Source organism: Argiope bruennichi, chromosome 2 (genome assembly GCF_947563725.1).
Source record: "Argiope bruennichi chromosome 2, qqArgBrue1.1, whole genome shotgun sequence".
NCBI classification, from domain to species: domain Eukaryota; kingdom Metazoa; phylum Arthropoda; class Arachnida; order Araneae; family Araneidae; genus Argiope; species Argiope bruennichi.
In genome coordinates this window covers 14,926,114-14,941,542 of record NC_079152.1, presented here as the reverse complement: position 1 = coordinate 14,941,542, position 15,429 = coordinate 14,926,114, and the positions used below count along the sequence as shown (strand labels likewise).

Genomic DNA, 15,429 nt, shown 5'->3' with positions numbered 1-15,429 from the left:
AAATTAGATTTTTTAATTATATAAAATTATAAAATATACTATACTAACCAATTTTAAAAAGTTAAAATTAGTAACAATTGAGGATATTATGTTCCTCCATCCATTGCAATTAAAAATGAATTTTAAGAAAATGAATATCAAAAATTTTCCAGGAAAGGGACAGATTGACAGCAAATTTAATTTCAGTTCAATATTATAAAGCACAATTGACCTCACTAATTATTCCTGTTTGAATAAAGAAAAAGCAATTTAATAAAATGGACAATTTAAAATGAAATGTGGAGAAGCAGTGATAAATCTTGTAAACTCCATAAATAGAACTCTATTTCCATTACTGAAAATTCAGCAATTCATCATATGAAAAATGACATTTTGCTTGCTGCAATATTTCATTTTTTTAAAAATAACATTGTATTATATTCCCTTGGAGTATTAGTAGAAACAACATTAAGAAAATATGGCACAGAGATATCAATGTTTGCATAGATAAAAGAGTTTATTCACATATTTGTAATATGTAATAACAACAGAGTATTGTACAAAGAATTAATTCATAATTCTTTCATTATTGCATAAATGGTCTGTATAAGGCTTATTTACAGTTAAAAGTACAGATAATTGTCTTCAGATTGTACTAAAAAACTAATATATTGAAATGATTTGAAAAATGACATTTAAAATATCCAACTATGAATTAGAGATTCTACATACAGAAATTCAAATATATATTTTATATTGTAAATACAATTATACATTAATAAAACTTAGGACTGGTAAATGAATTTGATTACATATGATTAAATACAGAAAGTTATGGCAAAATAAAGAAAATCATATTTTAAGGATTTCATAGAAAAAAAACTTTCTCTGGGATATTTTCAAAATAGAAAATTTAAATGCATTATTATAATTTTCCACCCCTAGCAAAGCTTCAAGGATGAAAAAAACAATCAATCAATACTTTGCAACAGAAATAGTTTCTTGGTATATTTTTATACCAGCATAGAAAATATTTTAAATTTTTTGATTAAAAATATATTTAACATACTCATTACATACAAAAACACAAAATTTTATCAACTATTTAGATTGTCGGCTTATTAATCGACTGAAATGCACAAAATGATTTCTTTTATGTCAGGTACCAGCTGAATAGCAAACATGTACATTCAGAGACAAGAGAAAATAGACTGTAATCTTTTTTTCTCTTCTTAATAAATTATATACTTTAATAGCACAATTCAAATTATTTCTCTAATAAAAAAATTAACTCCCCTTCAAAATTAAGAAATTATTAATTAAATTTATATATGAAATAAATGCATATAAATTAAAAGCATTCAAATCATATCAACTTAGCATTAATATGATCTACTTTAACATAAATAAGATTTAGGGCACACTGAATATGATGTAGTAAAAAAACTATAACCAAAAACTTATCTAATCAACTTATAATCAAATTTATAATTTCACAATTTGACTCAAAATATTTTAAGTCTACTTTGCTGGATAAGACAATAAGTAATTAAAAATGATATATATATACAATAAATAAAACTGAATTAAAATATTCTAAATAATAGCAACTTCCCGTAAACATTCAAATAATTTTACATACCAATAAATATAATTTATGAAAATGTTTTCCTTACCACATTTTCTGAAAGACAACAACAAAATAAAAGATAAAATTAAAAAAAAAAAACATATGTTACAGATTTGTTACTTTAACAAAGATACCATAACTAATCTAATGTGATTAATTAACACATTTTAATTATTATATGAAGTCAATTACTTAAATGCACTTTTCATAAATAATATCCAAATCTAGTTTAGTTGCCTGATTAAGCACAAAAATATTTCTCAGTTACATAACAATGCCAGCAAGAAAGTGTTTTTAAAAGTGTTTTAAAAAAATTCATTATATTTTAATGTATCTATAATCAATGATAACATAAGTAGACAGTACAAGGAAATCTTTAGGCTTATCTTTTTATCAAGAAAAATTATTCTGAATATGAAGATCATGTCTTAAATGAATACTAACAATAAGAGAAAATGTGTGCGCCCAATGGTGGTACACAGAACAAACTATCTGTATCAAAATCACTTAAATACACTTTGGATAGTAAAAATGAGCACTTGAGTGTGATTTTTTTCTTTAAAAATTTGATTTAATCAAAAATTCAGCAAAATATTTGCAATTCTTCATAATAATTTCCAAAACAAATATGTTACTAAAAATTATATTTACATAATTTTAAAATTATAAGAATTGTCTTGTTAATGACAACAATTTAGTTGTTGTGCAATTTTTTTTAGTGTGTTTTGACAACTATAAACAAATTTTTTTTGCATAATTTTCAATATTTTTCATTGTTTCAATGAGATTCAAATCATTTTCATAATTTCATCACATATTTAGACCCCGATTGTATTTCATAGTCAAAAACTAAGGAAAGATTCTGTTAGTCATCTACACACTTCAAATGAGGAATGTGAAGGAGAAATGACAGCACCATGAAAGATGAAGTGCATTTTGAAGATATATTAAACAGACAGTAAATGCTTTCATTGGTATTGAGATATCACTGAACATGGCCAAGGGAGATTCATATACACAATAAAAAAGCTGAGGTAAGGCCATTCAAATAACATGATTTACTGTCCATCGTAATGTAATGCGTTAAAAATATGTTGTTCTCATGGACATTCAAAATATGCATAAGAGATTTAAATTATTATTCTCAGTGAACCAACTGCTCACCAAAGGCAGTTATTATTATTATTATTAATAAAAAGCTTTAAAAACTCTTGTATTAGCATACTCTAAGTAAAACATTTACAAAAATTGTAGGTGAAACTCAAAATATATTAGCATAAGGCACTAGTTTTCTAATTTACTTAGAAATTTTCTAAGTAAAATTGAACTGTATTCACATTTATTATATATATATATATACACATATTAAAGAAAGGCATGTAAAAATATTTTATATAACTGAATAAAATTTCGATTCCTGCCAACAGTATTATTACATGCAACGAAACACTGTATACAAAATAGAAGTTTAATATCATGAAATTTATTTTTATATAGCATTAGGAAAATGAAGAAGTCACTCACAGACTTCTATGTACTGTCATATTCAGTTGTCACTGTTTATTGTGGATATAAAGAGAGAGCCTCTACTTTCTCATAAAGGAAATAATTTCCTGCCCAACCTGATTTTAATGTATATAATGTAGCATGGATTGTTAGCTTTTATTAACTGAAATAATATAATTTAATATTGAGCAAACAATATTTTAAACATTATTTGTAGAATTTCTAATAAAAAACATCTAGTTTTTTTAAATGTCTTCCCAGCAAAAAAGATTTTTTTAAAAGGCTTGAAATTAAAAAATTATATACTGTTACACATAAAATTCAGTAATGATAAAAATATCAATTATAAAAAGTAAACCAGTGTATAACTTATATATAACATACATTCAGATTTAAGTCAAATAAGAAAGATAACATTGAATATACATGCATATATATATTCGTTAACAAATAAAACCTTTACCTACATGAAACAAATGCTTAAAATAATAAAAGACGTTTCAAATATATGCTTCCCTTCTATGTTAATATGTTTTAAATGCAGAAATTTTAATCAAAATAAGAATTCACAAAGTGTGACCTTCATTTGATTTTGGAGAATCAACACCATTCTCAGGGTTTGGTCTGTCCTTAAAAAATCCACTACTTGTGTCACATTCCCTAACAGTTACAGTCAAAAGATTGGTAGTTACATCCGTAATCAAAACATGATCAACAACAGGATTTTGTTTTTTCCAGAAATCATCTGAAAGGGAACTTTGTGAGCTTTCTGGAGCTTCATCCCCAGCGTTGTCACTCAAAGCTGCCACAGATCCATTAGAAACTTCACCAGTCACAGCATTACTGGAATCATCTAAATTTTCATTCTGCGGCAACTGCTCGGACAACTCATTTTCAGATTTATCGTCACAGTGGCTGATGGATGATTCATTGTCTTCGGTTATTTCAGCAATTTTGGCCTCAGGCTCTGCAGACTTCTCTTTTTCATCTTCCGGAAAACTAGCTTGGGAAAGGCTGCAACTGGAGGATGCAGAACTAGGGCGTGGATTGTCTTGTTGAATACTTGCAGTGCTATTCTCAGGGACCTCACCATCCCCAACATATTCTGATGCAGATGAGGAATTAGAAGCAGGAATCTGCCATTCTGCACTGCTGGGAGATGATGGAGCAGGGCTATTTGCCCATGTACAATCAGCTGAAATGTTATTGAGCTTTCGAACCTTCAATGGAGGTTCAGAACTTCCTGAAGAGGCAGATGCTAAAGGGCTATCAGCAGATGCACTTTCTTCATTTACGTTTTCAGGTAGCCAATTACTGTGGTTTTGTTTATCTAAAACATCCTGTTTTGCAGGGGATTTCTCACCAGCCAAAGTGCGATTGTCATTTTGAATTGGACTAACATAATGTTGGGCTTCTTGACTCTATAATGAAATAATGATAAAAATCCAACAATTAATACTCTCATAAGGAATTGGTGCACAATAATTATGAAAGATCAACCTTTGACACGAATTTAGTATTTTTGTTGAGAATTAGCATGTGATCCCTGGCATGAAGTTAATAATATCTGAAAATTGAATTTGAGTTTTAGATGCACTTTCCCCAAACGAATGAAACAAAATTTTGACACAAAACTACACTTGTAGTTATAAAATCCAATATCAAATTAGATATACTATTTAAGTCAGTGTATTTTTAAGTTATTCATTTGCATATTTCTAAAAGATGGTCAATCCTTTGTTTGGATTTATCTCAAAATCTGATATATGCCTTAACTATAAATGTTAAATCTATGTACCAAATTTTATCTTTATAGTTCTCTAATTACCATGTTAAAAAATATTCATGCAACAGGACAGATAGATTTACTCAAAACGGATTTTGCTCAAAACTTAATTAGAAATTTGATGTAAATACCTATATCTAATTTCATCCTTGTAGCTCAAAACATTTTTGAATTATCTTTGTTACATACAGACGGACAATTTACAAAAATGTGTTTTTCGAACTCAAGAAGGTCTAAAACAAGGGGATTTGTCAAAATTTCGAGTTAATTTTTGGTGATTACAGTATTTTCTATACAGGATATTAAAAATGATTTTATCTGAAAAACAGTAGCTATAATTCAATCCGAGAGAAAATTATGGATTGAAAGAAAGTTGAAATGTAGTTATTATTTCTCTGAAAAAACTACGTGGAAAAATAAAAACGTGATATGAACCCATTTTAAAGTTAAATAACTTTTGGAAAATAATTAGCAATGTAAAATTGAGATATAGAGATAAAATAAGTCAAAAGAAAATTTTACCCCCCCTCCCGAAATCGCATTATTAAATCATCAAATATTTTCTGATAATATTAAATTTGCGGTTTTTTAAGAAATAGAAAATATATTAAATTATAATTAATATATATTTGCATAACTAGTTGAGTATATTTTGTGAAAAACTTGCATTACTCATATATAGTATTAGCAATTCACAATTAACATATATTGATGTTACACACGAGATTATAAGTTAAGCATTGTTTATCCAAGTAATATTAATGAGCGTCACAATTTACCTGTCTTTTACCCCGTTTACGAGGAGTAGCATGATCTCGAGCTTGGCTGAAAATAAGTAAATATGCAATGAATATATTATATACACATAAAGTGCAGCAAATTTTGTTAAACATAAAATAAACTTATCAAAGTCTACAACTTTTAACATATTGTAAATTATTAAAAAGTTTATAAGATTATGTGAAATTATTAATGGATAAAATTTTACACCAAATTTATTCCCTTCCATTCAAAAATGCTCATTACAGTTCTCCTTATATATATATATATATATATAAATGCAAAATTTTCATCCTTGGAATCTCTTACTGCATATACATCTTAACTAACAAAGGATTAGCTATATTGTCATGTAGAATTATGCTCACTCAAATTAGAGAAGGAAGAAGCATTTTTTCACTCGATGCAAGAAGTAAATATAAAGATGACAAACTACCAACAGTTGGATAGCAACTTCTTATATGCGATTGAAGAATTAAATATTTAAATTACATTATTCTGCATGCATAATAAATTTAAATTTATATAGATTTAATTTGCATATATTGGAAATTCAATCTATATAATACAAACAAACTGTGGCTCGAACCATCAGCCTGACAATCCACAGTCAAAGATGTATCCACTATGCCACGGTGACATGCACAGAGTTTACCAAATTTTAACTATATTACCTGATGAAATTTAATCATTCTGGTAAAATTTATGTAATTGTTAATTCTAAGTTTAATACCAAACTAAGAGTGATATAAGGAAGAATTATTTTCTCTGAAGTGTTAACTAAAGAGATATACATAGATAATATATAAATAATCTCACAGTTTTGAGAAAAGATTGTAAAAAATTAGTAGATCCTTATTATGTTTAGAATATCTGTATGCCGACAAACAGTTCCATAACTTTAAAAGCAGTCTCCTACAAACTGATTTATTCTCTTAAATTATTTTTTCAATAACTTCTTTAAAATATTAAAAAAAGTTGAAAATCATAATATTTAAAATCAAACATTGGGGATCATATAATATTACATCATTATTAGGAAATGAATTAATATCATACAGTAATTATGTAAGGACGATAGAATAATAAATTACTCCTAATTTTTTTATTTGAAATATTGCAATATAGAGCCTTTACCCTGTTTTTTCAACCTGTTAACTAAAAAGATTTAACTAAAGTTTTTAGATAGAAAATTTAAGCATATATTTGGTAAATACATTGTTTCTATACTAATTTTGGAGAAAGGAAAGCATTTATTGATTACCTAACATGTACAGAAATTAATTTTGTCAAGATTTTTAACTATGAAATGTTTCACTTAGTATAAAAAAATAATAAAAAAAATGTCATGAAAAGCCCCAAATTTTTAATGGCAAATTGTAAAATCTATTTTCTTTCTGAAAGATTATATTTGTCCCCAGACAATTACTTTAAAGTACTGCAGCAATAAACAATTTTCTATCAGATGAGACTTTCATTGCTTCATCAGACTCAATAGCTAAAATTCTCAATAAGGATTTGAAATGATGAGCATTTCATGGAATTGTTGAAGCAGCAGGAGTTACTGTGATTTTTAATTATAATCAAACAAAAAACAATTGTCCAAAAATACTTCGATAATTGGTTTTTGTATTTCATATCACATATATATGTCAAAATAAATAAGAAAGCAAAGCACCAATTTTTTTCAGAGTACCTATATATGAATTCAAACATTTTCAAAAGTAAAAAAACTTACAATAAATAATTTTTAAGTAGAGAAATGATAAAAATACAAATCTATAAAGATTATGAGCAAACTCGTTTCTTTTTTAACATGCAATTAAAACTCAGAGTAATTAAATTTTTTATAATATTTAATTACATATAAATACTTAATGTTCTTATATATTAATTGCATTCATTAATGCCATGCAGTTAGGCCAAAAGTTCAGGAATGGCATGCAATGAATACACATTTACCCATAATAAGGCCACTTAAAATTTTCTTTGCCGAGGGATACAAAATACTTTAATAATCAACCTTATTATAACTATAAACTTATTTCACAGAAAAAAAAAATGAGAATGAAGAATAATATATACTTATGAAATCCATTATAATGAAATGCATTGGTCATAATAATACATATCTCTTTATGCTTTATAGAAAGAGAAAGAAAAAAAGACAAAATTTATAACATTTTTGCAGTGTTAATAAAGTATAAAACTCACCTTGCTTCAAAAGCTTCTAGCAGACGAACATCTAAAATATTTTCTTCAGGTTCCCAAGTATTGTATCTAAAATATATATGAATACTAAATTATACTTTGAAAATCAAAATGAACTGCAGATAGTATCAGATATCCAAAAAAATAGAATATGCAACAGAGATTAATTACTGAGCATAAACTATCCAAGCAGCAATATTTGTTTACTATTTACTGATTTACATATTTTTTTTATATAAACATGATTAACTCAATTTGGGAATCAAATCAATTTTATTACATTTATATTTAACAACAATTATACAACAGTAATGTTATCATGACTTGGTTATATATAAATGAAATGATAGATAATATAAAATGATATTATATATAGCTTGTCGTGGCTTATACATGAGCAGAATTCTCGACATTCCATTTTTTAAGCCACAAAATCTGTCTTTTTTTTTTTGTCAATTAAAATCTTAAGGAAGCATTTATAAAAATTCAGAAATCTGATATTAGCTAAATAATATATTAAAAAATTATTGTAATGAATCTGCAATGCTGCTTCTCAGAGCAGTTAGTTCCATCATAAGAGAGACAGTTTTATGGACAGCTCTGAAAGGACTCTCAATTCGTACAAATGACAGATCAATGACTTACAGATTTGGTGACAAAATAAAAGATTTTAGAATCAAAAGAAATTTTGGAGATAGGATCAGATAGATAGAGATCAGATTATGCTGATTTTCCAGAAGTTTCTGCATTATCTTGAAAACCATAAAAGTCAGGAGATTGAGGATAGAATCAGTTGAGTGAAGCACACTTGATGAATAAATTGAGTTGAGGATTGAGACATATGCCGAATTTTGTAATTACAGTTACTTACTACTAATTACTATAAGTGCTGTACTTGTGTATACTTAGCTATGTGTGTTTGTATCTTCGTTTAGAATTAAAATTTTTAATTGTTACTAAGCCTGTCATCCTATTTCACAATATACTCATTACACTGGACCCATTGATTTTATGGATGCAGAATTTTCGCTAACAATACATATCATACTTTTGATATTGAAATTATCCATCTATCTATATATATAATGCAATGTTCATTTGTGTGTGTCCTCTATAGACTAAAAATTTACAGAATATATTTTATTTAATTTTTGCATATAGATATATCCTGGAAAGAAAGTTTTGAATAGTTAGTTTATTTTATTAATTAAAAACTATTTTCTGCACCTTTGCAGTTCACATTTCTACCTTGAATAAGTCTGCTTCTTTTCTTATGCTGATGGAGAAAGGCTGCTGATTTTTTCCCTCATGCCAATGAGACAAGGCCTCTGATGGCATGGAAAATTATTCGAGCATGCACAGGGTGTTATTTTTTCCGTTTATAGAATTTTAGAGACTGCACTGTTTTTTTTTTAATTTCTTTCTCATGGCAATGAGACAAGTGGGTGTTTTTCTCATTGTTTCAAAAGAATATATATATGTGTGTGTGTATGTGGAAAATTAAAATATGTTTTCATGCATGCATAGTGCTTTATTAACATTCTGACTTATGACAGAAACGTTTCATTTTATGAATTTTTGTAATGTTAAGTTATTTAAGATCTTTAGAGTTTCTTTATGTTCAATACTAACTATGATAATTTTACAGTTGTATTTCTCCGTTAAAAAGTTTTTTAAATATTTAATTGGATAATATATTAATAGTAATCCTTTATTATTTTTTTCTTATTTCAATACTTGGATATTGTGGAGTTGATTTGAATGATTTTGAATTTTAAGTCAACATTCTCATTCTCAAAGATTATGTGCAATAAAAAAAAAAAACATTCAACAGCAAAACCAGGTATATTAGATAGTAAATTTATAAAAGTTCACACTTTTCAAATGTGATTTTTTAAAAATTTTAATTCCCTCAGTAATCTAAAGATTTCGTGCTCTTAGCAACTTTGGCGTTCCATTTTAGTCCTTGAACTCTCTTGTGCTGACATAAATAGATAACAGCAAGATGTATTTCACCTAATCTTATAAATAGGATAACTTCTAATGATATATGAGTGAGATACTCACAGTCGGAATACAAAATAATTAAAAAAATATATATCTTTTTTTCTAATTTGTTTACTGTTTTGCTAATTAGTCATCAATAATATTTTCTTAATTTTATATCATGATGATTGCAATGCATTTCCTGCTACAACTATTATGAAATAAGCTAATTATTGCCAAATTTAATAATGATTTTTTTTGTTTAAAGGTTCTGATTAAGAATTATTTTGCAAACAAATATCTTTGATTAGATCACAAATTTTAATATCATTTGAAAATACTTACTCTTTTTATGCACATATCATTTAGCTTAATTAATTTCAATTCAATTACTTTTATGTACTAGACTAGCCGCCTTTGGCGACCAGCCGGTTCGCCAGTATTACCGCTCGCTACAATTTTCAATTAAATATTTTAAGTAACTGGTCTCTTAATATATTCTCAAACAAAACATTTTTAATCTTCAAATTTTGATAGTCATACCAAACTTATACTGTTGTTTAGATCGTTTCGTTCAATTTACTATATATATTTTCCTAATTTGTTGTCATTTCCAGTAAAACTTCAACTTTAATTTAAAGTGGAAATGATGAAATTGCAAATCTTATAAAGATAATTTTTAATAAAACCAAGTGTTTTATTTTATTTATCATCTTTATTGTTATTTATTTATTATTATTATTATTGAATATGAGTATTGCAAACAGAATCGCTTGGTATTTAAGTCTTATGTGAACTACAAAATATTTTTCATAATTTATATAATATCTTAAACAATAATTCAACAAAAATTTCTCAAGTTCAGCATAAAATTCAGTTTTTAGTTTTGCTTTCAAAAGGATTGAAATGAAATCAATAATAATATTTTGTTCTGCCCTATAAATATATTTCAAAAATTATGAAGTCTAAATTTAATGCAGTAAGGTATCATATTCTGGACACACCAAATTTTAAATAAATGAATGAATGTTTCTATTTTTCACGATCAACTAAGACTTATTTATGAAGTTTTGAATGTTAAAAATTTAGAAAAACTCAACATTTTCATAATCTTAGGCCAATTAATCTTGAGAAACCTGCGCGCTGATTGGCATATTTTCTTTGAAACGATCGATTGAAAATCTAAAATTATCCTTTTTTTATTGATTAGTGATATTCAAATTTTCATAAATCAATCAGTTTATATGATTGATTTAGTTGGTTGGAAATTAGCTCTTTTTATTTAAAATATTAGTGTTTCAAGAACATTTTGTGAAACGTGATTTCCACATCAGAAGTTTTATGTAAAATCAAAAATTCGTTATTTATTAGAGCATTTATTGAATCAAGTTACATAAAATATAATCATTTTCCATTTAGACCTTTTAGCAGATCTGTGTCTTACTAAAGGTTTACAAATTAGCTGTGTGGCCTTGATTTGAATGGATATCCTGTTCATATTAAACAAAACTTGCCTTAAAATAAATCTGATTTATTGGATTAATAATATAGATAGTGTAAAAGATCATAAAATAATTTTTCTTGAATTTATTTTTTAGAAAAAATAATATTTTATATTTGTTTCATTTCCTACAGACACATGCCGAAAATTATATTTTTGCAGATTTCATTTCCAAAAAGATTTAATTTATTTTTAGTTGGAGCTTTAATTAATGTGATGGCAACACTTTAAAAAAAGCTAATTTTTTCCCATGAATGCGAAACGTGCTCGTGCAGCTTAAATTTTATTTTTATTTTGTACGAAAAAAATTGTTGAAAAATATAGTTAAAATATTTATTTAAAAATTCATTAAAAATAGAAATTTAATTTTAAGGTTAAAACATTGGTATCATTTAAAAGATAAATTTTTGATCTTTAACTTGATGTAAAAATCTTTTTTGTGCGGTAATATTTTCGGAAGTTATAGCAGAAACACGCCAAAATTTTGCTTAATTTTTAAATAAATAAAATTCTAATTAAAAATTCGAAAAAATAACCCCCAGGTGCACATTCCCGGCCTCCAAGGTATACACGTGCCAAATTTGGTAGCTGTAGGTTGAATAGTCTGGCCTGTAGAGCGCCAACACACACACACATTGAGCTTTATTATAAGTATAGAAGACATGCCCATTTAAATGGTCTGTAATCCATTGAACAATACCACAGATAAGATTGTAACAAATTGACAAACAAAAGCTGTAGTAGAAAATCCCATGCACATTAGCAGAGTATATAAGACATTAAAAAAAAAATAATAATTTTAGTAGATTTTGGATGTGAATATTTAGTAACATTAAAAGTTATTTTCTTCCTTATTGTGAGATTTCCTCTATTATTAATGTTTATGAATATTAATATCAAAACCAACAACTAAAATTGGATAGAAACAAATAGCGATTCACTAACAGAAAAATATGTAATATAAAATAAAAATATTATTGGAAGAAAATATTATCAATATTCTCTGATAAATTAATATAAAAAAGAAAATTAAAAAAATTCAGATCTCAACTCACTGACCATATCACTATAATCTAGCATAAAAAATGTAGAGTTTATGATCTCTTAATTAATTTCAATTCATGGTTGGATTTAGCTTCACGCTGATAAATCAGTCAATTTAATCATTAAAATAAAAATCTGTCTGAATTACCTGATGCTAAAACAGAAATTGCAGTTTATGCATTTAGTAATGAAGATCAAAGGATATATTTTTTTAACTCCACCAGCACTGTAGATTTCACAAGCTTATTCAATCAAATACAATAAATTATCTATGTTAAATTTTCTTAAATTAACTTACATATTTAAAATTAGATTGCACCAGTTTTTAAAAGATAAATATTCAGAACAAAAATATAAATAAAATTCATTTTTCGATAACCTGATATTACTGACTCCGTCTTCAGCGCCCCAAAGCACAAAACAAATATTGTCAGAAAACATGTTCTTTGTTTACACTCAAAGTAAATCCTTCCAGATCATATGAAATCTCTTAATGTTATAATTCCTTATTTAATAATTAATCTTACCAAAAAATTAAAAATTATGCAAGAATTTTACAAACATTCATAGATATAAATAACTTCATAAATGACTGGGGGAAAAAAAGTAAATTTTCTTTTCTTGAAGAGAATGATGAGTTTGATAATTATCCTTAGTAGATAAATCTTTTATTTTAATTATGCATTAACATTTTCTTTATAAGACTCTATTGCAACAATTAATTACATCAGTAAAAATTATCATAATTACAAACAATTAAAGTTGACATATGTTTCAACTTATCTTATAGACACCATGGAATTCTACAACTTCATGAATGGCTACCATATACAGAATATACTGACCATTGGTGATAAAATTCTTTTTAAATACATTAATTACTTTTTACTGCATTACAAATATAAATCGGGTTGTTTAGTAGGGCATAATGTTACAATACGTCGCTTTGCACTATCAACCTGAGTTTTCTCTAATTGCAGGAAAATTATTTACATATAGCAGGGCTACATCAATATTATGACGGATTCATTATTTTATGGTTGACATTTCAAACAGGAAAAAGTTTTGGCCAGAGTAAAGTTTAAGGTACGGCGCCAAATTTCAATTGCTTATAGGTGAAAAAATGGTACTTATTAATTGAGAGTGAAAGACAAAACTCTCCAAATGTATGCACCAAAATGTGCCAACCTATAAGTGTGTTTCTAACTTACCAGAGCATCTGTTTATATAAAGTTTGATATTATATAGAGAGATATACATAAGCATAGTAAAATCAATTTGGTAAAAGTAAAGTTTAAGGTACGGACCCTCGCCAAACCGCGCCAAGATTTCGCCAAAAGCTACAAAATTTTTGCAATTAATAATTATTATCCAAAGACAAAAGAATTGTGTAATATCAGATGATTCTATTTTGATAAGTTAGATGACAGATGTGAATCATAGATCAAACTACATTTGCACCTTCATAATATGCAATTATAGATATATCTATCATAAAAAGTGAAAAATTTTTTAGCTTAACAATAATATTAATAATTCCAGTTTCATACTTTTTTTGCATCTTAGCAAATGCACTAGTTCATATGAAGAATAAATACTAACTCATCAGTCATGGTATATTTATTACCTTGCACCAAACTAAATAAAGTCATCTCATTTTTCAAAATTATAAATTTCCATTTTTAGTTTTGAAAAATCATTTTTTCTAAAACTCTTTATAGTGACAGATAATTATTTTTTGAATGCATAGATTTTTTTTTTTATTAAATAAGAAAACAAAAATCAACAGTAAAATTTAATTCTGAAAAAATTGATTTTCTTAAAGTGCATATACGCATCACAACTCATTACAAATACAATATAAAACTGGCAAAATTATTTTTATAATTTATATTTTTCTATTCTTTTTTTATAGTTCCAATACCATGTTAGTTATAAAATAAGATTCTAGAAGAAATAGCTGTAGACTTTCAAAAAACAAGCTTTTCCTAAAATCGTGAAATGTTTTTACTTTAGTTTCAAATAATACAGTTGTAATTAAACGCTCAGTCACGTTTATTTTGATTCTTTTAAAAAAAAGGAATTGATCATATAAAACTATTCAGCAAAGATAAAATTTAATCAAAATACAAACAAAAAATAATCATAAATATTTATTTTTACGATTTGGCATTTACTTGCTGCAATTTAAAAAATCTCAAATCACATTCACAAAAAAGTTAATCAGAGAAATTTCCTCGGTGCAAAAATAATAATTACAATCTTAACAGTAATTTCAGTAGAAATATAAACAATTAACCCTCACCTGGTGCTCCAACCTTTCCATTTTACCAAATATTCGACACGACCCTATACAAAGAAACAAAATTAGATACATAAGCAAATAAATTAATACGACGCAGCGAAGAAAAATCGATATATTAAAAGAAATTACTCGACGTATCCTTTTTTTCTGAACACATTCTGCAGCATATATTCGCTCGCCAACAGAAGACAGCTCCATTTTTCTGTACAGAATTCAAACAAAAGCAAAAACAAAACAACGATTTACGAAAACGTCGGTGTGCGACAGTTAAATATATATATAAGCGGATCCAGTTAATATATAGTGTAATATTATTTATGCTGTTAATTTTTGTAATTCAAATACCACATTTCAGCTATAAATATAAAAAAGAAAGTAAAATATAAGTATTTCTAGAAGAAAAATGTTATAAAAACGCATCTAAACTCCTTTCTTTTACCCGCCTCCGTAATGCCTTTATTTAAAGAGTAACATAAACTTTAAATACAAGTGGCAACATGCTGCATTTGCTGTGTCTATTTTGAAAGAGGTTCTGGAATTTGGTTTTATAAATTATTGAAACTATTGTTGTTCGAGTCGTTTTGTTTTATAATTCTTTGGCATAATAATTTTTATAGACTGATTCTCCTTCTTTGAGTCGCTACGATCAGTTAATGCACAATAAAATGAAACTGCTTACAGAACAGACCACTGGATTTAGA

The 15,429-nt window shown here is 26.4% G+C and overlaps 1 protein-coding gene across 1 annotated transcript; it reads right to left on the bottom strand.

Moving 5' to 3' along the window:
• Positions 1 to 560: 560 nt before the first annotated feature.
• Positions 561 to 14,987, bottom strand: LOC129961712 (chromobox protein homolog 8-like). Its single transcript, XM_056075254.1, has 5 exons — positions 14,858 to 14,987; positions 14,729 to 14,772; positions 7,896 to 7,961; positions 5,681 to 5,726; positions 561 to 4,536 (listed from the first exon to the last, which is right to left on the bottom strand). Exons 1-5 carry the CDS (start codon positions 14,924 to 14,926, stop codon positions 3,682 to 3,684), a joined length of 1,080 nt encoding a protein of 359 aa, XP_055931229.1. The 5' UTR covers positions 14,927 to 14,987; the 3' UTR covers positions 561 to 3,681.
• Between the last annotated feature and the right edge of the window lie 442 nt (positions 14,988 to 15,429).